This window comes from Atractosteus spatula, chromosome 3 (assembly GCF_055471065.1).
Source record: "Atractosteus spatula isolate fAtrSpa1 chromosome 3, fAtrSpa1.hap1, whole genome shotgun sequence".
NCBI classification, from domain to species: Eukaryota; Metazoa; Chordata; class Actinopteri; order Semionotiformes; family Lepisosteidae; genus Atractosteus; species Atractosteus spatula.
This window is the reverse complement of record NC_142708.1, coordinates 55,185,284-55,212,931: the sequence shown is the minus strand read 5'-3', so window position 1 is coordinate 55,212,931 and position 27,648 is coordinate 55,185,284. Positions and strand designations below refer to the sequence as shown.

Below are 27,648 nucleotides of genomic sequence, written 5' to 3'. Positions count from 1 at the left end.
CAACAATTGCTTTTTTATTCTGAAAGCAGTCTACTGTTTAGTTAGTTTAAAGTAAGATCCAAAGTGGTCAATTAGAGTTCTGACAGTACAGCTCCAACAGCATGTATATTGCTAATTTGGCAACTTTGTGAAAGGATAGAACATCTGACAAAACAATAGTACACTTACACATTGTGTGGACAAGATCAACAATCTCAGTTTTCAGGTTTTCAATTGTTTGGCACATAATATGTATGAGTTGAGTTGTGAGCATACATGTTAGTATATATCAGCTTTCATGGCGATTAGTTAGTAAAGGCCTCACAAATATTTTTATACCAGAACTGGATTTCAGTCTCTAAAGGGGATTCCTGGATTACTAATGTCTGCCATACAACTCTGTATATGTGTCAAGTGCCAATTTAATTGACTAACTGTTTGTGTGAAACTGTGGAGCCAGCAGGTTTAACAGTAAATACTGCTGAATCATCCGTACTGTGCAGTTATATCACAGTACTGGAAAAATTATCTGCTGACACAACTCTCATAGGGTGGGAGGTTTAAGAGTATTTACCAATATTCTGGCAAATAGTCAAAAGCCATTTGGCAAAATTGTTCAATGCCATCTGAGTCAATGGTCTTACTTAATCACTTATCACTCAACGTGGAATGTCATGGATCAGTCTTCTGATATACCTGTCAGTGACACTTGGCAATGTGCTGTCCATAAAATCAAAACATAACCAGTTGACATTCCTCCCTCCAAAGACTTTTGCACAAGAAGATCCTGGTGTTTTCCTTTTCTTTCTCATTAACTGACATGTAATCCCTACTTCTCTCTTTTCTGCCTTCACCTGATCTGTCATCAAGGCACTGTTTTCTCTAGCTGCACTGGGAACACCACCATATTTCTCAGCAGGCCAGTCTGTGAAGGACAGGAGAAGAGATCAAAGAGCCACAAACAGAGCAGATGTCAAGTAGCCTCTCTAGGCCTATCCTTAACCCCTGACTGAGGGTTTTTGGCCACTGAAGAGAAATCAGCCAGCGGGAAGCAAGGAGCTCTTTGAAAAACGTTGCAGTGTTTACTTTTAAAATTCTGCTCTGTTCCGTAGCCAATTACTGCTTCTCTAACCATTAATTCCCTGAGTGATACCTGGGCCGTGACCCCAAATCCTACTTGACTTGTTAAAAAAAGTACGGTTGCCCTATACAGCCATTATTATAAAATCTATGTTTTAAATGTATCATTAATATTTATTTTGTTAGCAAATAGGGCCTTTGAAGATGAAAAGAAACATCATTTTGGCTGAAAGTGAGATTCACATTTATAATATAGGAAAGATTTGATCTGGTCAGATTACCTTCCAATGTCTTCCACACACATTTTCACTGCAGTTGTCTCTCTCTATACTTATCTCAACATAAAAGTATTCTGGACACAATTTGCATAGCATTTTGCTATGGAATGGAAATGAATTTGGCCAAGATGTGGATAAACACAAAATTGTCATTGTAAATCAGGTCAGGTACAGCAGAGTACAGATGTCAAATCTCAAGTTTTACACAACCTTAAATACGTGTAAAATGTGAATCAATTCCTGTTTGTATTATAATTGAATCACTCTAATATAATAATAATATTATACTATAAATAGCACAAATTATTGCAAAATTCTATATTTCTGTTGCTTATTCTAAAATTAAGTTTGGAAAGCTCACATTATACAGAATATTTTCTTGTTTCATAATTATCTACTGTATGTGAAACTGGGTTCACACAAACTTTCCATAAGATTTGCATGTTCTAGGTGAAAACCAAATATCATGAAATGCATCAGTGGCAACAAATGTTAGTTTTGTGTCCTGATTATGATGTGGTACTATCAAAAAATAGAAAATGTTTCTCATCACATGTTTAAAATGTAAGATAATACTGAGATGACAGTTGGAGAACAAATTCAATTTTAAAATGTAATACAATTAAGGTTTCTGACAGAAAGTAAACTTCATCTGAATCTCAAATGCCATACCAAGGTCAAGAGCTTTTAAATATGTACAGGAAACACAAAGCCATCTAGATCTTTGTTGCAAAACATTTTACAAATATTTACATTGACATTACCAATTGTTTCAAATGCTCTATCAAGGATGTAGTAAAACATATTCAAATGTAAACAAAATTCCTTTTATTAGTTAATTTAAAGAATGCAAATGGTTCATTTCTATCTATTCTTCTTCAATTATATTATGCAGTTCACTAGCATTTTTACAAACTGAATTTTTTTATGGAAATGAGCGCAGTAGTGAAAATCTGGTTTAAAACTATGCGTATGTCATTTCCTTAAGAGGTACAAACTGGGAGTTGGGCAGTTATTTCCTTGTTTGCAATACAATTTCAATAAACCATGCAAACTCATTGCTTCTTATTCTTCACAATGGAGAGATATTGCCGGAAACACAATACAGGTGCTAATGACATAAACTTGTTCTGCTGACAATGTTTTGCTTCGCTGCTCACCAGTGAAACTGACAAGAATGGAGGCTTGTGAATTAGCACATTTGCAGATCAGGAAACCTAAAGGGTATTTGTAGGACCCTTATCAGTTAAATCATCTGTCAACTCAGCAAACCTGGTAATTAAATGCCATATGCCTGCCAAAAGATTCCATGCTACACATTTCTTATTATATTACAAGTTGTAGTTCAGGAATGTGTGCTTTGGCTTCTTTAAACATAAAAAACTGCTGGTTGGGAAGACAAGCTCAACAAGCACACCTGACTGAATGAATGGAAACCTTACCCTGTTTTCACACTTCATAATTTACCATTCTAAATACATGTGAACCATTTGTTTAAAAGCCAAATTATTTTTAACTTTTAAGCACGTTTTGGTGTGATACAGAACATACTGTATGTGATAAAAGTAAAACAAATTTCAATATGCAATGTACTGTACAATTTCAATTAAAGAAGTCCTTATATGGTACTCATAACTTCAGTGATCTTTGATAATTATTCTGCTTTAAATGCAGAATACCTTGACCTGCCCTCCCAGAACCAAGTGCAACCTCTCTAGTACTTGAAAGACTTACTTGAAATAATTACCTAAACGACTTGTTTTTTCAAAACATGTTTGAAAAAACAAGTTTGTCATAGCAGATTGAACCTAGTTGTGTAATTGGGAAAACTGATCAGAGACAAACCTAGAAAGGCATTTTCTTCTTAATGGAGTTTGAATAACCCAGAGTTTTAAGTGTTGGCTATAAAACCAGAGAACATCAAAAAAATCTACCCCACGAAAATTATGTAAAAGTCAAAACTGGTACATGGGAATTTCTCTAGCAATAGATATTAATTAATTCTGGAAATGGACAAACTGCTATTTGGTTTTGAATATTTTTAATTAAATGTATTATTTAAAGTAAATATACATTTCAGACTAAAAAGAAGTCCTAATTTAGAGTGAACTAGTGTAATTATACCTGTGGATGATTTGCACATACAGGAGTGAAGTTAAAATATCCAGAGAGTACAGCACAATAAGAAGAGGCTGATATTTGCCCTGGCAAACTAGAATATTCAGCTCTTATGTTACTAGTGTTTTAAATGTAAAACAACATGTTACAAAAAAAACAGTTACTGAAAACATGGCTCTTGCCTCAGGTTGTTGAAACCTCATTGCTAAATACATCTACAAACCTCCAACATATTACTCTTTGACTGGATTAGCAACACTAAAATGAAAATTAGTGTTCCGCTTTATTTGGTGCACGCACTTTAATAATTCCAGAAAGCAGAAAAAGTTGGCATTAACTGTCTTCATTTTATCCTGAAATATGATTCTCAACAACTCAGCTGAAAATTAGATTGTCAGTACAGATCATCGATAATGCTCACTGTGGGAAAGACATGGTAGCAGGACTTGAACTTGCAATTACAGAACAGGTGAAGAGTTAAGAACTGCAGAGTATTGCAAAAATCTTCATCCTGCAGCATTGTTTCCATTATTCCAATTACCATAAACTGACAGCATATCAGATATCACTGTTTGCCTCAAGTAGGCATAGTAGCAGTGCGACAATTCAACACAACCTCTTTTTAAATTTAGATGTATATACAGTAGCATGTCTAAATGATTCATATTCTCATGAAGGATCACATATACATGGATATATTATATAAACACAGAACACTTAGCAAATAAATAATAATAATTTGGTTTTAGGTAAATAAATCATGAAAGGCAATATCCAGAACATTACATGGTGAAGCTTTAATTTTTGTTAACATTTTAATCAGCACTGTCATTTTGGTTAATTTTGGTTAAAACATATTAAAATCGCATAACCTGTTTGTGGACTGGCTGGGGAAAGTCTTCAGGAAACCTGAATGACAGTTACAGCTAAGACATCTTAGTGAGCTTGAAACCTTCTGTGTAAAATCTGAAGCTAGTTGCCCACCTGTCTTCATGAGACATTTGTCACCAGCCCAGTGCTTCACTGCCTTAAAAGTAGTGTTTTATTCATGTATGTTGAGTACTCTGCTAGATCCCTAGAACATATGCCTAGAACACCTAGAATTTAGGGATTGTAGCATTACTAGTGGTGGCAGGTATTGGAGTAATAAAAATAAGAAAAACAGCAGAGTAATAAATACTCTTAGCAACAATAATCCCAAACTAAAAAAAAGGTTTGTGGTATTATTTGTACAGTATTTATATATTTTTAAAGGCTAGCTGGGTTAGCACTTTTGCTAAGCTGTTATTTAAAATAATATAAGGTACATGTGTTGCTTCAAATCCAGATGGTTTTATTACTTAGTGTTACTAAGAATCAGAAAGCAGTCTACTTTTAACAGCAATTCACATAGTAATTAGTGATCAGTATTTTTAATATACAGTTTTATAAAAAAAAATATCAATGCCAAACATGACCAAGTACATACCTTTCATATATGTGATATTAACAAAGAACTAAACATATTCAGTAAATGAAATAATAAATAATTAATAACATCTGGGGAAAAGATCTCTATACTGCTTGTAGAGATATTAGGGGTAATATGACTATTCTGAGTCACTTTACAATACTTTCTGTCTAAAAAATGTTATAGAAGTGTACCATTTTACCGTCAATATCACTATGTATAATAATGGTGATGTTAAAGAAACACACATGGAGAAAAAAGCTAATATTAAATATTACTATAACATTTCTACCGTTTTCTTACCATTTTCTGTTAGAGAATGTGTGGGAACTGATTGCCTGATGCAAAGAAAATCCCTGGTTATGAGAGAAATTGCTAAATACTGATAATAAATTGTGCAATTCAGTACTCTTTGCAAACATGTTAAATCTGACACTTTGGGAATAGATGCTGTCTTTGCGCTGATGCGATCAGCAGATACTTATCAAACCCTCTGAACATTTACTCAGAGTTTCTACAAATCCTTCCATCATTTGTCCCTTGACCAAGTTTATAATATTTATCCTTTGTTCTAGTTTATTTTTTTTCCTTCAAACCATCAATCAATTAATTTTACATCAGCTGCATATAGTACAAAGTAATTTTAGAAGAGCAGAGCTGAAGGCTAAATAATTTGTTTAACAATATGTAAGCTGGTCAACCAAAACCTATTTTCAAAACAGACAAAAATAAAAACACTGTTGTAAAGCAGGTTCTAAAATATATTTTTTTAGTTCATGAGGTATATGTAAAATTTCTCATTATATGCTTACTGAGCTACATGAAAATTAAATAAAAGTACTTGGTTACATAAATGAAAGTTTAAAAATATCATTGCAACCTAAGTCTTATTTTGCCTCCATCATGGTATTAATAGAAAACCTTCTATTGCTGTTACTACTTTATTTGCTGTAGGAAATTGGTTATTCTACAGCAAGTAAGATCAAGTTTTGTTCCAATCAACTGACATACTGTATAGTACTTCCTTAAGAATACCTTTCTGTCATGGTTTGTAAGCCAACATGGAAATTTGGAAAAGTCGTACCAACAAGCCTTTGATCCAATAAAACCTGAGTCCTCTTCATACTGGAAGAGTAAATACAGAGTTAATAATAAAGGAACAAATAATAGGTTTATTCCATGCTAAAAAAAAAGAAGAAAGAAAACACAATGTTTCGGCCGTGGAGCCTTCTTCAGGTGTGAGAAAGACAAGGCAGTGAAGAAAGACAAGGCAGCCTACGTATGCTGACATAGCTACCCACCTGTAAATAATAAAGGATAATGGGACTATGTACAAAAATAATATTAAACCAGGGTGGCTTATGTGCAAATATAATATTAAACCAGGGTTATTCAATGTGTAATGTTAAGGACTTTGTATATCCTCCCCATGTTTGAGTAAGTTTCCTCCAGGTGCTGGTTTCCTTCCACAGTCCAAAGACATACTGGTAAGTTAATTGGCTTCTGGGAAAACTGGCCCTGGTGTGAGTGTGTGTCTGTCTGTCTTTGTGTCTGTGGTCTGTCTGCCCAATGATGGACTAGTATCCCAGGGTATACCCTGCCTTGTGCACGTTGCTTGTCAAGATAGGCTCCAGTTTCTCCATGACCCTGAATTGGATGAAGCGGTTAGAATATGGATGGATGAAGAAATGAAAAGCTGGGTGTTACAAACTTCATTCATGTAATTCTCTAAAGGGTCTCTAGTCGGCTTGTGTCTGTAAAGCACAAGCATTTGATGATGTGGGAGAAGTGTTGAATGGTCCATTTATGCCAATATGAGATGATTCGGGTTGTTAAGAGATGAGGTGGAAGAGAAATCAGAAGACACCAAGCATCTCCAGGAGAAGAATGGTGTTAAACTGTGTTAGTGTGTTCTGAGCTCTGAATCTGAATCTGAATCTGAATTCTGAATCTTGGTCCCCATATCCACAGTATTCACTAGGACTCAGTCTAACTGAATTATCATTCACTTAACTTTAATATAATTACTATACTGTATATATATGCTTTCTTCTAACAAATAATTTCCTGAATCAGACTTTTTCATTCTTATCTACCAAAAACCATAGACTTCAAGAAACCTACAGAATTGTACAGGTGAAAACATTCAAAACGGTCTAATGAAACAAGTTAATTTTTTAATTGCAGATTCAATTTAGTAGTTGAGTAAATGAAAGCAGGAGATACTTGAGTTACAAAGACCAGAATAGACAACTCCAGGTCTAATAGTCTAATATAAATTTAAGATTTTAACCAATTATATAAAATACAGGTGCATAAGAAAACACACTGTAGCAAGTCTTGCCAGATCTAGGTGTTGATTCACATCATCAACAGGCTGGCTATGCTGACCATCTGTACTGTATATTTAAATTTTCTGAAAGTTGAATAATTCACAAATTCCATGTCATGTGTTAAACAAGGTATGCAAGGAGTGAAAACAATGTGCTCAATGGATTCCAAACACAATGGCTCAGTACAGATACTGTACCTTCAGTGAATTGTGTATTGTGATACCAAAAATAACCCGTGACATTTCAGTTAGACTACACTCTATGTTAAAGTTTTACTTCATATTCCGTCCACCAAAAAATTAATATCTATATACATGTACAGTACATAATGCTTTTTTAAAATAAAACTGTTAACCGTTTCAGAAATATTATTATTCAAAAGTCTTAAAATCACGTCTAATTTTATTTTGTGTAATGTGGTTTTAATCTATCGTAAAATGCTCGGAGATTATTGTTTTTAAATGTGCTTTATAAAATAGTTTTGATTATTGTTGTTGTCTTCTTAGCCGTACGCCCTTCTTATCAAACAGTAGAACTTGGAGAACAAAACATTTTTGAATAATGTGTAAGATGTGCGATTGACATTGTAACGACTGGATCAGCTTTTTTTACATTGACAGGTACATATCTTAAATTACCAATACACATATTTTTTGCTGCTGTCGGCTTGTTTTCCCCATTTTCTTTTGCATTTAATGTAAAAGCGAATCAATTGGTCTGCAGACTTCCAATCACTGAGAATTGCTCTGTAGATATTCTACTACAGTAACAAAGCAAATGCATAATGCATGTACTGTACATAAAAGTTTGCGTGGCGGGGCTACAAGGGTAAAAGGAGACATCTCATAGCCATTTCCAAATCCAGTGTTTAGTAAATACTCAGTTCACAAAATGGACGGTTTCCAAGAACACCTGCCGTTGATTCTCAGTTAGGACCAATTCGATCTAGATTGGAATTAGGTAAGCAAACAAGGTGATGACAATACAAAGTAAAGAATATGAAGATTTAGATTAGTCTGAGAGCGAGCTACACTGACATCTACTTCTTAAAACCAAATTAGACCAGAACTCTTCTATTACTGTCACTTTATTTCTGAAAACATGGAAATTGCTTATAAACATTTAATAACAATCTGATTGTTAAAGTGTTTTCAGGTACAGTAGGCCTACTGCTTGTTAAAATAATCACTCCAATAGAACCAGACGTGGACAGTTAGATCTCTCTGAGCGCAAATATTATCCGTAATCCGATGCACTCAGCATCAGTATGTGTAATATGATTTAGCATATGCGTCCCAAAATTTTTATTGTTTATCTTTTCCAGGTGTGGTAAAGATTTCAAAATAGTTTTATGGTTTAACTGGTAGATGCGTTTACCCGAATAACGTATTTTTAAAAGTACAGCAGTTACAACCAAAGAGTAAAAGAAAGAACCGGATTACTTATAGAAAATGTATGCAGATACTCATATAAATTGCCACATGTGTGACTCTGATGGTTCCCAGATATTTCTACTATATTTTGTGGATTTAGTTTCATAATGAAGAATGTATCCTACGTGTCGTGGTACAGTAATTACTAAACAGAACAAAGTAATAAAATAACGTTGACTTTTACCATTTCATAAGTTCTAGGACGTGTAATGTATTTTATGTACCAAGTCAATTTTCTTTCATTGTGACCATTCCGAATAAATCACGCCATGAATTGCTTCATTAATTTCAACGTCATGCGTTGCATACTCGAATGCGATTCTATACATAAATACATTTCAGATTTCAGTCCAGAAGTATATTCCTTCCCTTGATTTAAGTATTACTGGTTTTGGTTTTCTTTTAACTCTGTTGTTGTTGTTGTTGTTGTTGTTGTTGTTGTTGTTGTTGTTGTTGTTGTTGTTGTTGTTGTTGTTGTTGTTGTAAAAACGATGCAACCATTTAGAAAACGCTTGCTTTCATAAAACAATTTTGCCAGAGCCAAATAAGCCGAATCGTGTAAAACGCGACACAGCAAGGACACAACACCAAAAAGTGTAATGTGCATTTAACTATTATAACAGAAACAATATACTTGCTTTCATCTTTCACTTTTTATGAGATCTTTACTTTTCCATGTATATTACTGTCGTTATTTAGCTGTTTAAAATACACTAGTTACGGATGCATATCTTCATAAAAATATTTTTGTTTGTTATTTTGTTTGTTGTACGTGCTAAAGTATGAAAGGAAACAGCGTCTGCTTTTAAATCGGTGAGGTCACCTCTGTTAACAATTAGCAGTTGTTGATTTGATCGTATTACTTACCGTTTTCGGTGTTTATTTTTGGTTGCTTCTCTTTTAAACTTAACCATTGGTCGATTCTGTTAGCACGTAAAAAACAGAAAAGGTGCCAATTACAATTACAGAAGTACTTTTCACTTAAAATATCATCCACTAAGCTTTTGCCTCACCAGTCCCTCACATACAATTAAGAGATGATGATGCTTATTACTAATTCCATAAGGAGACATCCCAACAGTATTATTATGAACAGATTGTAGATTTATTTTACAATAATTACAATATTTAAAATAATTGATATTAATAACAAAGGCAATAATTAATTTGAAACCCCTCCTCTAGAGAGTAATGAATACACTTTGGTAAATGATGATCTAGTGAGCAAGTAATATCTGGTAATGGTCTGCTAATTGCCTTACACAGAAAGATTTGTTGTAAAATAAACACTGAAAAACCTGAACACTAGTTATAATGGAAGAAAGTGGAAGCTTGAATACTGTGTATGCTAAACAGTACCATAATATCCCATCCTGTATTAACTAAAATAGAAAGTACAGGAGTTACAGTATAAAACTAAAATATCTTTCTAGATAGTCACTGGTTGCTTCAAGAAACATCTATCATAAGAGGCAGGCAACCTTGGCGTTTCCCTTTAAAGTCCTCATTTCAACCAATACAGAATTAAGTAATCCTTAGCATAAGGTCAGTTAATTAATTCAACTGAAATAATTGAAAAACTGTTTGGATAGAATGAAAAGAAACTGTATAGATTTGAAAGACCAAGGCAGCCTTTTTCGGTCCTAGATTACCTTCTGTCCTAGATCTGTGGCTTCTGTTGTACAGTATAGAATATTATTCATTGTTTATACAGAGTTGAAGAAAAAACACTCCAAAACACCTGGAGTTTTAACTTCTCATTATTTATGAATAATGCATTGTATTTTTGCTATTGATTAAATAATACTGGACTCTTCCTGTAATTTTTTTTACTACAATAAAAATGCTTGCATTAATAAAAAAACTTTCTTATCCATGTATTCCACTCATATGAACATAACCACCAACACTGAAAATCATCACCATGAAAACATTAGTCATGGATGTATTTCATAATTAAAATGTTTATTGTTACTTTATAATTGCATTGTAGTTCATGAAACATTACAATTTAAAGCAACATCAGTCATTATTACACTTAAATATACTCATTATGTTGAAGTCATAGTCAACATGCTTATATATTTACAGCACAATATTTACACCACTGGTTTGGGGAAGCTGACAAGTTGTTAAAAATGCCATTGATTTTCAAGTAAAATTGTACTTTAAAACAATGTATTATATACTTTTATTTTAGCTCAGTTAAATTTGCAACCTTGCTTTTGACATTGGCTTTTTTAATCCAGTTTTTCCAACTATTGAAATGAATATACTGTATGTCTAAATATGACCGTTCAGTTGAAAACCACCTGGAACTAATGCATCAGCTACTGCGATGTACGGTTTACTGCAGGTGAAGGCCTCTTCAGAATGGATTCGACCGAAAAGGACAGAGACTCACTGGATGAAAACTTTGAACCCACTTGTTTGGATGTCAAGTCTCTTGCATATCTGTCCACATTTTTGAAGCTCTGGTTTTCTTTGACTGCACTCTCCCTGCATTTCCTAGCAGCATCTTCAAAACGTTCTTTGTAGCAGGGAGCTTTTGACTCAGGGCCTGCCTTTTCACTGAGAGTTTGCTGAATTAGCGAGTGGAAGGAGTTTAATTTCATTGAGAGGGTATGCTTGGCACTGTCTTTGCTGAGTTTATTCAGGACGTGCTCTTGACTCGTGGATGACGAGCCGTTGGTGAACGCTTGTCCGAAGCTTCTCTTGGGGGGGGAGAATGCTGACTGCTCCCGAGAACCATGAGTGAGGCCCGGAAGTTCTGTCTGCAATCGCTGAAGATCGCATGGCTCTGGTGCCACCCGGGAACCTTCCAGTTTGGCAGCTGCCAGAACCGGATCTGGTGAGTGGCTCTCGGATGCTGGCATCATTTTCGGATCCCAGACTGCACCCGGTTTCATGTTCTGGACGGCCGTCGCGTTTAGGAGGCACTGCTGGTAAAGCAGAGCGTCACTAATGTTGCTGCATTTCGGCCACATCATGAACCGCGGCGACAGTGGATATTGCCTGTAGGTGGTTGCCACGCTGACATTAGATGAAATCAGCTCCACGTTTCCTGACCCGGTGTACTGCATTGACAGGTCAAGGCAATTGGGGAGATAACCGCAAATCTCTTTGGGCGGTGCCTCCACTTGCCCTGCGGCGAAGGCCGATTTGTAGGAGTTGTATTCTGCTGCGTGAACCATGGCGCTGGGCAGAAAGAGAGACGCGGCCGTCGCCTGGCTGGACTCCATCAGTTCACGCTCTTTGTACTCCCGCTCCAGCATGATGGTCTCCAGCTCTTTGTCAGCAAAAGCCCTCCTCTTCCTCATTCGGTCACTGAGAGGAGGAGGCAGAGACGGGTTTCCTCCTAAAAAGGGGTCCGTTTGAACGGGACGGTAACCTGCCAGAGAAACGAACTCAAGTGAGACACTTGACAACAGTTCTGATTGGCACACCAGATACAACAATAACAACAACAAATTGGGATTTGCAGGTTGCTTTGCACACTCAGTGTGACACCTGCCACATAATAGGTACCAAGATTTCAATTCAGCACTGCTGTTTAACAGCCATCAATATCTACAAAGACAGATTTGTCATATAACATACAAACTTGTCATGACCAATCCCTTTGAGTCTTATTTCTTACCAACCCAAATCCACAAAGCATTCAGGATTTTTTTCTAATTAAGCATTTGATAGTGTTTTAGTTCTCATTTTTTCTCAAATTTAAACTTTGTCCTTTATGTGTCAAAAGGTGTAAATAATTCAGCTATACATTTGTAGTTGAAATACAATTGAAACCAAGCATCTAACTTATCCAGATTCATATATTATCATGAATTCATTTTCATATTAGTTTTAATGCTTTTCAAAACACATTTTTAGAACAGTACGAAAGCATCACAAATGATTCACTGATTAGACAGAGGAGCTCTGTGTTTCAAGCAATGGTCTTTTTCGTTCGTCTCAGTAACATGAACAGAAGTGTAGTGCGCTTACAGTTACATTGTCCAAAGAAGAACCATTTACAATTGGGACAGAAAGGGAGAGAGATCCCAGCAAAGCTATTGAAAGGAGACATAAGGGAAAACAGAATTAGAAAAGAATAGAAAAGTGAGAGTAAAGATGTCAAAGGTGTAGACCCATTTATAAACTGCTCCTCCTCTTAAAATCCTCAAGTTGAATTGAAAATACATTTTTCATCATATATAAAACAAGAATATACTATACCACTACAGAAGTGTGTCAATTATATACAAAGTATAACTAAATAACTTACTGTATCCATGACTTGTGTAAATATGAGTATAAGGTGTATGCAATTTACAAGGCTCTTACCTTCTAGAATACTTTTGGCCAGCATGCTAGAAGGCCTGAGGTGTCTCTGATAAACAGCCCTGCGTTCAGTTGGAATCTGTTTTCCTGCAATGCCTTTCTTGTCCTGTAATAATAAACACATTGCAATGTCTTGTATTAACAGCATGATTTTCAAAATTGTACAAATTGCTAAATTGAATAGATCTAATTAAAGCCGAGTTTATGCGCCTTAACTGTATTATGAAGGTTCAACGGATAAAAACAAGAAACATTTTGTGTTTATTTGTAAATAAAATAACATATCCATCGACCCATATCAAGTCATTTCTTATATGATATCACATTTCATACGTTCGACCCCCCTCAATATCTTCAGAAACAAAAAAGTGAGGTCGGAACCTTTCATTTTGCAAAATTGTTAAATATTTAACATTGAAATTTGTCTTACATTGTGCAGCAGTCTGTTTTCGATGTTCGACTTTTTAAATTAAAGATTAAAATTTTTAAAAAGCAGTGAAGTTTGAAATCCATATCAGGTCGTCGTTTTTGAGCTTCAACAGGGGAATAAAAAACTATGATCTCCGATCACATAAAGTGATTGATTTTGATTATCAGCGAATTGTTGGGAGTAATAAAAATGTTCCTAGCCATTTACTTTTTTGGAAATTTAAATTTGGTATTTTTGGTCCAGAAAACTAAACAGAGCAATAAGCTCCAACATATCCTATGGTCTATACACCAAAATTAATGAACTCGTATAGAGAAAAGCCAACACGCGTACCTCTGTCGCCTGTTGCCTCCTCAGTGCGACCTGCGCTGCCATGACTCGTTGTCTCTCCACAACCAGCAGGCAGTTGGCACACTGACAGTCCCGCCACCTACAGAACCTCTTGTGGCCCTTGAGACACGAAACCACTCCGTGATTCCTGCAGCGGGCACACTTCGGGGTCCGGCTGAGTTTCCTCTGATCCCCCGATGCTTGAGTTATCGGACTACATTTCTCGTTGTCTTTGCCGCTCTCTTCTTCGTCCCCTGCGCCGGACAAGGCGCAGCCAAATTCGGCTTGGTCGTCGCTTTCCGTTTCCAAACTCTCTACGTCTATCTCAAGTTCTGGAACCAGAAGGTCCGTCATGTCTACAGGTTTTTTCTCCAAAAGCAGATGCCCCAAAGCCGTGGTCAGCCTGACAGCTGAGATGCGTTTCGTTTTGTCTATTAAAACAGAGCGTCGGAAACACCATCAGTCAGTAACAAGTCAGTACCTGAATGCATATCACTTACAATGTATATTTTAAATACAATACCGTTGCTATTTAAAGTGTGAAGTTGCAAAGGATAAGTGCAGGTACAGTATGACATTTTGATGCGTATCACTTTGCTCAGCGCCTACATTAAAACTATGGAAACGAAACAATCAGTTCGTTAAAACTGTGTAATCAAAATACTTATATGTTCATATGTTAACATATTTAAGTTTAGTATTTCTAAATACACAAGATTAAAACATCAGCTTACCTTGAGGTGTCCAAGGGCTACGAAATTCCCAAGCTACGAAATCCAATTTATTTGCTTATTCGGTAGGTTCTCGAAAGTACAGATAACGAAGTAAAGGACATTAAATCATTTGCTAAGTACTTACAGAGAAGGTTATATTAATATGCTTTTTAGAACTGAACAGATTAACTCCATTAAGTCACATGAACTTTGACAATTCGATCACCACTAGATGTTCAAAGATGTCATTTGGCAGTCAACTGAGGTCTTCACTAGAATGAGCGACTAAGCACCACCTCTATTATCTACGCAGGAATACTCTAACTTTGTTATGATTGGCCGCCTTTCAGTGTGACGCCCTGATTGGGTAAGTCGCTCTCATACTGTTGATAGAGCAAGTCCTCAGAGAGTGAGGTTACAATTAAAAATACAAGGAAGTAATTAATTAACGCTTTATGTCATACCCCAGGACATTCCAGGGCAATGCGTGTATCTGATTCATCGCATATCGCTTAAAACTTAATAAGTTATTAGTGTTAGCTAGTGAGAGGTATTATCATTAAAAATGTAAATGAGAAACCAGGAAACGTTTTTAAAAAAAAACTGGCAGAAATATATTACATTCAACCAAACTCTTAATTATTCAAGAACATGGAAATGTACTATTTTTTAATCAGTTAAATATTCTATAAGGAGCACAACCTTTTTTTAGTCTGCAACTGTACATGAGAAGTGTTTTTCCTTGCTCTATTAACACTAATTTACTCTTCATTACACTAAAAAGAACTGTGTTTCCCCCAATGAAACACTATAATACTCTTATCTGCTGTATTTTAATAGCATGTAAGCATGTAAGCAGTCTACTTTAAGTAGACGTAGGTTTGGTTTATGCAGCCTTTATTTTTATTTTCACATTTTATCATAGTCATAGACCTACTTGTACGTGGCATGCAGCACGTGTTTTTTTTTAAAAGCATAATAATATAAAAACGAATTCGTATTCAAATCAGTGCCTACAGATGCAAACTTTTGTCAGGCTTTTCATGAGGATTCAAATTTCTTAAGCGACAGCGATGTTACAGGTGTAATTAATACTACGCGGCTACATAAAGTACTTCGAGATAATTCTAAATAAAGCATGTTTGGTTTAACAAAATATCTATGTAAATAAAATGATTCAGGTTACTTGTGGCGAAACGTTTGTGCGCACGTATTTTCTATTGTAAAAGAAAATATAAGTGCGGTATTGTGGAATACCGGTGATCTTAAACTTCGTAAATCGTAAATGGGTTACGCGCCGCAATAGCAGTGTTTTGTGATGGTTTATCCCATCTGTATGATTTCAAATCTGGCTTTAGGCATAGTTAAATTGACTCCTGAAATATTGAAAGGGGGGCGGAGTGGCGCAACCGTGTAGTGAGAAAATAAATGTTTTTAAAAAAATAAATTTTCGTTCTGAAAATTGTTTTAATTTTGTGTTATTGATAGAATAATATCAAACAAAATATTAAGCGCACAATTTATACCTAGACTGATAATTGGAATTGAAATACAGGATAGTATTGACAATAAAGGCGTTAAATAATTTATCAGCAGCAAGTACGCAAACCTACCACGAAAGATTTCTACAAAAACAAGATTGTGATTTCGAGGCGAAACATTGTTTTTCAAAGAAAGTTATAAAATAACTTTTAAAATACCATTATACCATCTAGAATATGTTGGTAGTAAAGTTTTGTAGATATAAAGGCCATTGGAATTGTTTATTGTTGCTTCGCTTATCGGTGTTTATCCACAGTCAAGCGTACCTCTTTAAACTAAGGCATTTACAAAGTGTTTTAAAATAAAGATTGCATTCGCTTATCAAGTTTACACAACAAAAGTGGTGATAAAAACACGGTCAGTATGTATGTGGGTATACTAAACAAAATTGTCAATTTGTCCTGCCTGACCTCGTGAGTGTAATACAGTATAAACAACGTCAAAATACAATGGGATTGCTAATACTGCCACACGGAGATTATGGGTCGCTAGCTCTTGTTTCAATTACAAGCATGACTAAAGGTGAATGCCCGCGGAATTTGAGCGTTTTCCCCTTGGGAAAATATTGGAAAGGGTGGGGCAAGGCCATGAAGATATTCTGTTGGGAAAAAGAAGTGCTCTCCGGGTTGTAAACTGACACCAAACAATAAGGAATGACACAGTGTGCCACTGTGCCACTAGTAAATCACAAAACATATCAATTTTGTTTACTCTAACCCCGGGAATTATTTAGTTTATTAATCGATTTTGAATGTGTTAAAGGAACCTTTCAAAGCATTTTATCTTTTGGCCAGATTGCTAATGTTGGTAAAAAGAAGGTGACTTTCTAGACAAGATCGACACCCTAATAAATGCAAACTTCAAACACCTTATTGGCATGGCCGATGAATTACAGTGTTGCCAAAGCAGTAACAATTAGCTACACACTTACATGCCTTTAGTACGTTGTATTACTGAGTGGCTCACTTTCTGTTCTTCAGACTGTGACAGGACATTACAGTTAAGCATATTTACAGATTCACAAGTGAATTTTAGAGGCTAAAAAAAAAGTTGGGAATAAACCCACATAAAAATAATTAGAGTATGATGAAACATGATACTTTCCATTGTAAACAAAGGGATTTCAAAGCTCAGATTTCATAAACGAACGAAATGGACTATTTGGATGTCCAGCTCTGAAAAGATGGCCAATAGATATACAGTAACGCACGTACAAATACTGTAGAGGTCACCTTGACCTTCAGTATAACGCCGTTGGTTTTCTTTTTGCGCCACTCTAATTTAAAGGTAATGACCCTCTTTGCGAGACACCCATCGTATTTTAAGAGCATCCTTAAGCGTGCTAATTGGTTGCTGTACATGTTAATGTAATTCCCCTAGTTTCTGATTGTATGAGCGTTTTTGAATTAATAATTTCAAAACAAACATGGACCATCAGATTCTTGTTAGAAGAATGGATGGGACACCATTACTGTTATGTCAGTACTAAATGTATTGATACGTGTATCAGTTCTTTAATTAAGCTTTTGATTAATCATTACCGTCAATGTTTTTATTTTTAATTTCACTGAAAACATTTGTTAAATTTACTTTTTTTAACAAAACTAGACGTTTTACTTACAGGTACATGGTTATAGAAATAGCTCATTTTCTATATACTCCAAAACCACAATTCTGGCATTATTAACAAAAGAGTCTTCTATAACTCGATTAAATCACTCGAAACGTAATGTAGTATAAGCCGATAAGAGCGGCAGAAAGCACAGAAATGCAATAGCGCAATAAAAGGAAAATATTTAAACGATCACGTAGATCATTTTTTTAAAGTAGCACATCACAACAATTGAAAAAATTGCTATAGACCAGACACATACGAATAAGAAAAAATCTACATTCTACAACTTAATAAAATATTTAAAATATTACTAAACCATTTTATGTACTGCAGAGAAATATTGTATTCTGCTTCAAACATCGTTCACTCAAGTGAAAAGCATAAGTACAAATTTCAGAAAAGGGCCTTTAAAAATTGTGTACACAATATGTACCACCTTTAGAATGAGCAAGTACACGTCTATCATACGTTTAATGTTATTATAAATAAAAAAACCGTTGCTAAATGAAAAAGGTCAGTTGTGAATTACGTGCGTTCCATTGTCCTTTATTTGTGTATAAATCGCATTGTATGTGGGACCTGTTTTAGTGGTGTGTGTGTGTCTCTAACATGTGGTGAAGACTTCAAGTCTGCAGGTGCACGTTTGTCACTTTCTCTTCCTTGTTAATTTATTAGCATGGTTACTGCCACAGCTACCCAAAGTGCTATCCCGGGTGCAATTTCCAGATAAAGAATGCTTTGATCCTGCCCTGTTACTCCCTATCCAGAACAGATTAGATTGCCAAACAAGAGAGAACCGCGTGTCTCGGTTTGTGAGATGTAACCACTTGATAGAAAAAAAAATTATCTTGTCTTCTTTAGTCAGAAAACAGCAGAACGTTGCTTAAAAACGCCCAAACGTAAAATGTGATTAATATGTTTCGTGTAAAATGACTTCTTATATGTCAAATAAAAATACGTCTTCCACACATAAATCACGTATGACTTCCTGAAAAAATGTTCACTACTACTACTACTACTACTAATAATGATAATAATAATAATAATAATAATAATAATAATAATAATAATAATTATTATTATTATTATTATTATTATTTGGATTTAAGGTAATTTTCCGACAGGTTAATTGATCGTTTCTTTTTGTAAACGTCTGTTTTAAAAGGTTAATACCTCTTTATGAACTTTAGATGTTTTATGTTCTTTCATAGGATGCATGGGCTTTCGAAGGTTTCTAGATTTCAGATGTAATTTAATGTAAAGTTTGTCTTTCTTGCTTGTACGGGCTTTATTGTTTTTCTAATTGATCTTCTGAACATGTGAAAATCGTTGCTTGTTGTATAGCTACTGGATATTTTTATTTTGTTGTGTTTCCGTCATATGTGAGTCGTAATAATGAGTAATCCGATCTGTGCAATATTGGACATGATTTGTGGGACCTGTTATGTTAATTAGCAATAGAGACATGATGGACTGGTAACACGTGTACATTAACTGAGTGTTTATCCGCTCATAATTTGTTCCCCATTTGATACACAGACACCATGTGGTTTGTTGACTCAGAGGAAGACATTTAGGTGTAGTGTGAGAAACTGTCTTTGAAGAAAAACAAGCACTGAAAATGCTAGGTTAATAAGTATATTGTTTGTGTGACGCTTTACTGACGCTTTATAACTTTCATAAGCCCCAACAACGAATGTGGTATTCTATTACTAGTGTGTATATCACAATAAGAATTAAATCATCGAGAAATTGTACTGCCAAATAAAAAGGTTTCTTTTTTTAAGAATTATAGTACAATAATTTGGGAGGTGCGGACTCATTTTAAATAGATTTTCCTTTCGCCAAAAATTATTACTATTTATTGGTGGAATTTGTATTTTAATTTCGAAAACCTACATTCCAGGTTTCGAAATGATTTTAATTTTGCGTTATTCCAACGGTATTTTCCATATATGATTTTAGTAGATAGGTCCCATTTCGATATATTGCATTTAATCTGAAAAAAACGTAATTCAACCATTAGTGTTCATGCAGTATATATTATATTAAAGCATTTTTCAGTGTACTGTAAGCATTGAAGCAGACAATGGGCATTACTGAATGATTTTCTGAGAGAACAGAATATACTGGATGGGTTGTTTTTTCAAAGTGTAAACAATATCAGTACGTCCGTACTGTAATATTGTAATATTACTCCGTTCATACTGTAAAGCTTTTGCAAAGAGTAAATGATTTGTCTGACTTCTCATTGATAATTTGTCGAAAATTGTCCAAAAAATCCAGGAGTAGCTATTTGCATCCTTTCCCAAATGGACCCGAAATCAAAACATTTGGATTGCGTTCAGATTTAAATGTCTAAAGATCTGTTTTAGCCACAGTGGACAGAGGAATGGAAAATGGATGTAGTCAGGTTTTGATTAACTTGCCCCTGTCGGATTCCACTCTAGAATGTTCCATCGTGGGCTCTGGGCCTTCCATGAAATAAACTGGCAATACATTTGTTTTGTTTTTTTCAAGCTAGTAGCGTGCTGTTTATAAAGACTGTATTAGGAAGACAAATAAAGAATGGTTTAACTCTGATGTCTTATCAATGGACATAAAGTTGTACTCTGGTGATCTTTTATGGTCGTCAGCGTTTTATTTTCTCAGGAATTGCTATTATTATAACAATTGTGATGCTTGTTATATATCACACACACAATTGGTAGGACATCAGGATCTTATATGAAGTTATTTTTTGCCTCTGAGAAAACAGTTTTCATTTTAAGATTATGTTGATTATGATAAATACACGCTACCTTCGTTAATCGTGAACTGTCATTTTGAAAAGACTTTAAGTGTTCATGAGTGTGTTTGGCGCTCACTTTTTGTTAAGTCTGGCTTGTCATTGGTCTTTGGTGTGGTACAAGTCCAAATAATACATGGATTTAAATGCATTCATAGTCCAAAACGTTAATCGCTAGGAAATTGTATGTTCATCAGTAAGTGTGTTTAAGAGACATGTACTGTATGTGTATGAATGATAGTAACACATACAGTAAGTATTATAATGAGGCATGTCTGAAGTATTAGTACAGTACCTATTACGATCATATTTTGAAGGAAGAAATCATTGTTATGAACAAACTCTTATCACAGACAAAATAGTACTGCTCTATTAATGTAGAATTTTTTTTTCTTTTTTTTTACCACATTTAACTCAATGTTGGTAATCTGAGCTGCATTAAAATTCTGAAGACAGCTTTTAATGAACATCACCTCTGTTGTAGGATTCTGGAGACTTGTTCAACTGCCCTGACAGAAAGTTTTGTGAACATGTTTTAACAGTGCAAACATTGTGGACAGTAGGGCAGTGGTTCTCGGGCATGATCCTATGGGGATCACTGTGTCTGCTTGTTTTCTGTTCCAGCTGGGCTCTAAATCGTCACTGTTAATTGATGCCTCCAATTGCTCTGCTTGCTTGTTTTGACATTTGGTTTTCTTCACTAAGTTCGGAGTTTCAATAATACCCAACTTTAAGCAATTTCAAGAACTTTGACAGTCTCTTCTCAACATACAGTCCTTATCCAATTGAACATCTGAATTGAAATTCAAAATTTCCCTCAAACAGAAATTTGAAATCAATTAGCCTGTAATTAAGACCTTGTCTGCATCAGGCAAAAGACAGATTGGTCTCCCAGGACTTGTGTTTGGAACAACTTTAGAGTATATGACTTAAATTTTCACCATTAAAATAAAAAATAAGAGAGAAAAAACATTGTTCTGCATGTATTCTTCAGCAGAAGAACATTTTTACTTAAACAGGGCTATCCAATCCTGGTCTTGCAGGACCAAAGCATCTGTAGAGCCTCTTGACCTAAATCACCTCATTACTGGCTTAATTGGACCAATTAAGTGACTTCTAGCTTTTCAAATATTGTAGCTTTAAACAGACCTTAAAACTCACCGACACACCTGTCCTTTAGGACAAGAATTGAACAGCTCTGACCTACAACTTTACTTTCATTTTTTTCATTTTAAAGAGACCTATAAAATCTGATGGACAGCAGCCATTGAGGATCAGAGTTGGGTACCTCTGCTGTATGCACTCTGTCATAATATTTTACATTTACATCAAGAGGACAATAACTGGAATGTAACACTATCTTTCCTATTAGTTAGAATTCTAAAGTGTGTACAACTGTGTATTTTTGTTCATCTTTTTAACTTAAATAACCTCATTGCATATAGACAGCAACTTCTCCAACTGCATAGATTTAAGACACAATGGTCACTATGGAAAATGTTGCACAAGAACCTGTAGTTTAATAACACTTTTTCTGGTCTGCTTTTGAGAAAATAATACTCAATGTTGGAGTCAGGTACCTTTTCTCCAACACAAGTGACTGTGCAAAAAAAAAGATGCTTATTGCATTTCTGGTTTAAAAATGAATATTTTAACTAGTTAGAAGACTGTTTAAAGATGGTCAAATGTTGCATACAAATTGTGAGATTTTTTTCTTTTTAATGGCAAAATATCAGTTTCTACTGTCAAAGATATGTCCCTAACCTGCATCAGCCTTTGATCTTATTTTGTCTTAATTTAAAGTACACGTAATTTATGTTAAATTTAATATAACATTACATTACTATGTACTGGTCATATATTTGAATCTACCACTAGATGGGGCAATTAGATCGTTTTTTCTTTCATCTATATATTCTGTCGTCAAAAGACTTAATTTTGTTTTATTTTTATGAGTTGATTGTGCCACTTATATGTATTTTTTTTCCTCATACAGCACCTTGCGATTTACTTTAAAAGGTCCAAAATAATAATGAAAATGTAAATAGCAAGGCTTTTTATTAAATCAGTTGTAATGTTTTCATCACAATATAAGATGAATTCAGAAAAATCCAGTTCAGTGACCTTGGAGTTAAAATGAATACTAGACCATGCTTCTGCATCAATGGCCTTAAAGAGATTACTGTTATCAAAGAGAAGGGGGCTGAGGACCAGTCACTGGGAGACTTTATAGGAGACTGAAAAAGAAATAGAACTTGTACTGTACATTGCCAGAAGATCATGGAAATTAATCTCTAACCCCAAGCAGCAAGTCATTTCAACACCTAAACCTAAAACAACATGTGAGACCTAAAACTTTACAGAAGAAAATCAGGTGTTAATGTAACAAATTAAATTAACTTTTGAAACAGACGTTTATGGGAAGTTCAAATTCTCATCTAGCTCACTTCTACTCTTCTGTTTATCGCCTATCTCATTGCCTTTGCTCATCTTTCTCATCCTGATCTTCACCCTGACTCATTCATCATTAAAGTGAGGGGGTACGGTTCTTTCAGCCTCGTCAATACTCCCAGGCTGCTGTTCCCCCAGCCAGGCAAGTTATTCCAAACTTTTCGTCTCTGCATCACATTAATTAGGATTTGACCAAATTACTGAAAGGCTAACTACTGTAGCTAAAGGGCATTCTGGGAGAGTTGTGAGGCTGGCCCGTACTTGTAGTTGTTGTTAGGATGAAATTTTTCATAACAGATGGGTAGAAGGATAGCTGATTTTTAGGAGAAATGAAAGAGTGTGGGTGCAAAAAACAGTGATGAAACACAAAATTAGATTAGGGAGGTTAGAAGTGCCAAATGTATACTGGAACAATCAAAGACTTTGAAGGATTAAATAAGTCTGGAATTTACAGGAGCTCTTCATGGAGGAATGGATTGGGAACAACATAACCGAAATAGATTTAAATTTTAGAATGGAAACCCGGGAATGGAAAACGTAATGCAATCTGTTTTATCTTTGAATAAAGGTGGATGTCAATACCAGTTACCAGTGAAATCCTTGCTGGAGGTGGGGAACTCTTTACCAGGGTTTAAGAAAGTAATTAGGGCACTGTTCTAGCACAGAAGTCTGTACAGTAGCACAGTAGTTTTCCTCATTAATAACATGGAAATGTAACTATAGCTGAACTGGTCACCCGCTTGAAGAGGTTCTTACACAAGCTGCATGAGGAACAGTAAGTGTATAAAGATCGCCACCTGCTGGATTTTCACAGCCAATCTTTTGAGCTCAGAAGAAAAAATATTTATTGTGATCTCCACGTTATCAGTCGTCCAGCCATTAGTCTTATAATTCTTGTTTTAGTATTGCTGAAATCTCATCATTTCCCACTAGGCAGATGAGTTTCTTCCATTATTGGATGTATTGTCCACCATCTCTTCCTCCTCCATTTTGGCTTCCTGCCCTGTTGTATCAGCTGATGAGGCTGGACAGATACACAACTCCTCTCAAATTCTATTTTATCATAGCGCTCCTCCTTGAACCAACTTTGTCAACACAAATTTATCGGCTCCCATTATCTGAAGGAGGTCAACTTTTTTGGCAGATACTTTGAGAGGTGATCTACTGTGATGACTGTTTTCAAATTCAAACTGCCAGTACATTTTCACAGCTACAGTCGTTAGATCATTTTCATGTTGATGCAAAGCCTCTTGTCACTGCTAATCCCATTTTATATTGTATACAGTCCAGGAATCCACAACATATGGTAAAAATAGGACTTTTTATTTTGCCTCCCCCTCCATCCCAAAAAAATGAACAGTATTAAAAAATAAGTGTTTTGAATTTCCTCGACCAACTGCTACATAAACAATTGACTTTACAAATAAAATCCATATTAAAAGCGCATTGGGTGCATAGCCAGCCTTGACCCCCAGGGGACACCATAAGCACGTATTTCACAATTTAGCTGTAAAAAAAAAAGGGCCAGACAGAAGAACCAAGAGATTGTAAATTCATAATCAAAAACTGCATTCATTAAAATTATCTGGTACAAATAAAGGACGTATTTTAACAAGAAATAGAACAGTGCTGCAGGCAGATTCTTTACCAGGGTTTGATAAAAAAAAATACACATGTTTACTTAAGGTGAAGAATCTAACACAGATATTCCATTCTTGATTTTCTTTAGAGAACATCAGTATTTTGTGTTTTTAGAGTTTTTAAGAAATCCTCCTGTAATTTGTTATAATTCCAACAGTGTTTACACTTTATAATTAGAATATTAAGTATGCAAAGTATGATGAATCCTAGAAATTCTTATCAGGGTCTTCAGGACAAAAAAAAACTACTTGATGGTAGCATTTCCATACTTGATCTGTTCCTTCTCCCATTTTAATTCTGGTTTTAAAGAATACATGCTCCCTGGCACTGAACACTGTAGTTTGGAAACCTGGAAACCATCCATGCTACTGTGTCATACATGATGTAGAATTACTTTATCAGGATAAGACTCCAAAAGTTGTGTAATAAGGAAAACCAATATCAGCAGCAGGCTTTAAAAATTCAGCAGCCTATACAGTATGTATTCAGAATATATTCGATATTTATACAAAACAACTTACTAGCATCTACAGATAATGCTACATGTTCTGACCATAATGTTTCCATTGCAGTATCTGATAGCTAGGAAACGAAGCAATGAAGCATTATAAAGACAGTCCCTAAAGAGCAGTATAGGGAATTGAGTTAAAACATTTACTTCCCATCTGCAGCATGGATTAACTCACCTCGTACATACAAACTCATCTGACCAAAGAACATGCTACTGATTCTGCTGCCTGTGTTGGCCTCATTTTTGTAGTTTGTTTGCAGATAAGCAGGTTTGTTTCTCCAGGCTAACAGCCTTTAAATCTGCCTTTATTTTGCCATCTTCAGTCTGAAAAGGTGGTTCCAGCTGCTTCCTGAAGCTGAAAAGGTAGCACCACACCTTAAACGTTGATTTTATATGCACTCTTTTAAAGATAGGCTTAAAAATGTCCGCCTTAATAGTTTGAATTGCATCAATTTGGAATTAATTTTTTAATAATTTTATGGACTTATATTTTGGTAAATTATTTGTGCAAGTAGGATCTGATCCTTACTAATAATTGCATGCAAGACTATTCACCAAATTTGGGTTGGTAGCAGATTTTTTGTTATTTAAAATAAAAAACAGAACGTGTTTTTTACAATTTTATTCCACATCAGATCTCAGAGGCAAGCTTTTTCCTGATCAGCACTAGGATAGGAAGAGCTTCAGCTGTTATACTGTTATATTTGTGTTCAAAATCTATTTGGCATTGTTCATAAGGGTAGGGATGTTAACCCCAGTGTCCTGGCTAAATTCCACTTCAGGTTTGCTCAGTTTGACCTACCTAAAGTTTTGCCTTGCAATTGGTAAATTATTTCTCACTTCTCAAGTTGCTGGCACAGAATGGCTGCAATGCGACACAACAGAAATCACCCTTCCAATATGTTAAGAGCTTTAAGGTAAAAGAGAGCTTTGCAAACATAAACAATTATTAGTTATCTTTATTATAATTGTTATCTATAAAGTGCAATTCATGGAACTCAAAGTGTTAGCCAACTTTTCAACATGTAACAACTCAAAACAAAAACTACATTCAGTTGTTCAAACTTCTCAAAGGTATTAACAAAGTTGACCATATGCACCTCTCCAGATTCAACAGTGAAATATGAAGTAGAGAATACAACGAGAAGCTAATGGTATGTGTATTTCTGTCTGAAAGCTGGAGGTACTTCCTTACACAAAGAGTTGTTGATGTCTGGAACAAGCTTCCCAGCCATGTCGTCAAAGCCGATACCATCAATGGCTGGATAACATACTTGGATCAGTTAGGTACTATATCCCAAACAAGCTAGTTCAGAGAAATGACCTCCTTTTGTTTTTTCTGTTCTTAAATAAGAAAACATTAAATAATTCAGTTCTCTAAACTAAAGTTTATTTTCACCGCCCTGGTACTGTAAATTCCATGATCATTATGATTAGAAGAAACATGTTTGACACTTGGATAGTTTCAACACTATATTCAGATACACTGTGGTTTTCTATGGAATTTAAGCAATGAAAGAAAGGCAATAAACTGTGAAAAAAGTATTAAAATGCATTGTGTTTTGTAAAATGAGTGTAGCAATCAACAAAAGTGTTCATAGCCAGCAATAATTCTGCTGAACATTGGCATAAATTCCTTGCACATTTCATAATTAAAATGTCCATCACTTTATGGATTACAATAACAAATTGAATAGTATTTCTTGTAATAACAGATAGTGATTTCACTACCTCTAAGTAAAGTACTTTTTTTGTTGGTGATCATGTTTCAAAACAGGTCTACACATATTTTTCTGAAATATGTTGTTTTGTAATGCATGTCTCTAAAAATATTTAGCAAGCAAAAAATACTTCAGATAAACAATTGAACAGATTCATTATTTTTAGCAATCAAAGAACCATCAATAAAAGCAAGGATAAAGCTTGCATTCTGAACTTTTATGTGTTCCTATTCAATACTCAACAGCTTGATCATACAAAAAGACCAAAGTTTCTTAATGTTTTCATATTTGTATTTAAAATGGCAATTTTAGTAGCTAAAATGGATATTTTACATATAAAATAATTCCTCTGTACCCCTTTTCACACTGGTGAATTGCTGGGTATGATTGTGGGGGGATTTTGCTGTAACATACTGTAGTGGCTTTTATCCATCCATTAATCCATCCTTCTGTCCAGTATTAGGAGGCCATTTGTGCTGGTGATGATTGCTGCAATACAGAGCCCAACCAAGAAACATAAGGGCACAAGGCAGAACTCAGACAACAAGACTACTCTTTTTGTGGGTGGAATACCACTTCATCCCAGAGCCACAGAGAAGAGGGACAATTTAGAACAGTCAATCAAACCTAGCTAGCAAGTCTATGGGAGGTGGGAGGAATTCAGAATACCCATGATAAACCCATGTAAACATCTGTAATTGCCTAAAGACTTAACCACAGGTTTGCATTGATCTGAGGACCCAAGACATGTGAGACAGCAGAGCTAACTCCCATTTCAATGTACAGCATCTGCAGAATCTAATTTTCATTATTTCCCATACAAGGACTTAAGAGGCTAAGCAATGCTTAGTTCATAAAATGTGATATCAGCTTTGAGGAGCTACATGCATTGAAAGTTTTTTCAGA

The 27,648-nt window shown here is 35.1% G+C and overlaps 1 protein-coding gene across 1 annotated transcript; it reads right to left on the bottom strand.

The window, feature by feature from the left end:
• Window positions 1-10,615: 10,615 nt before the first annotated feature.
• On the bottom strand, window positions 10,616-14,753 carry dmrt2a (doublesex and mab-3 related transcription factor 2a). The gene is made up of 4 exons (XM_088911560.1): window positions 14,495-14,753; window positions 13,764-14,191; window positions 13,004-13,106; window positions 10,616-12,062 (listed from the first exon to the last, which is right to left on the bottom strand). Exons 2-4 carry the CDS (start codon window positions 14,112-14,114, stop codon window positions 11,002-11,004), a joined length of 1,515 nt encoding a protein of 504 aa, XP_088767686.1. The 5' UTR covers window positions 14,115-14,191; window positions 14,495-14,753; the 3' UTR covers window positions 10,616-11,001.
• Window positions 14,754-27,648: the final 12,895 nt, after the last annotated feature.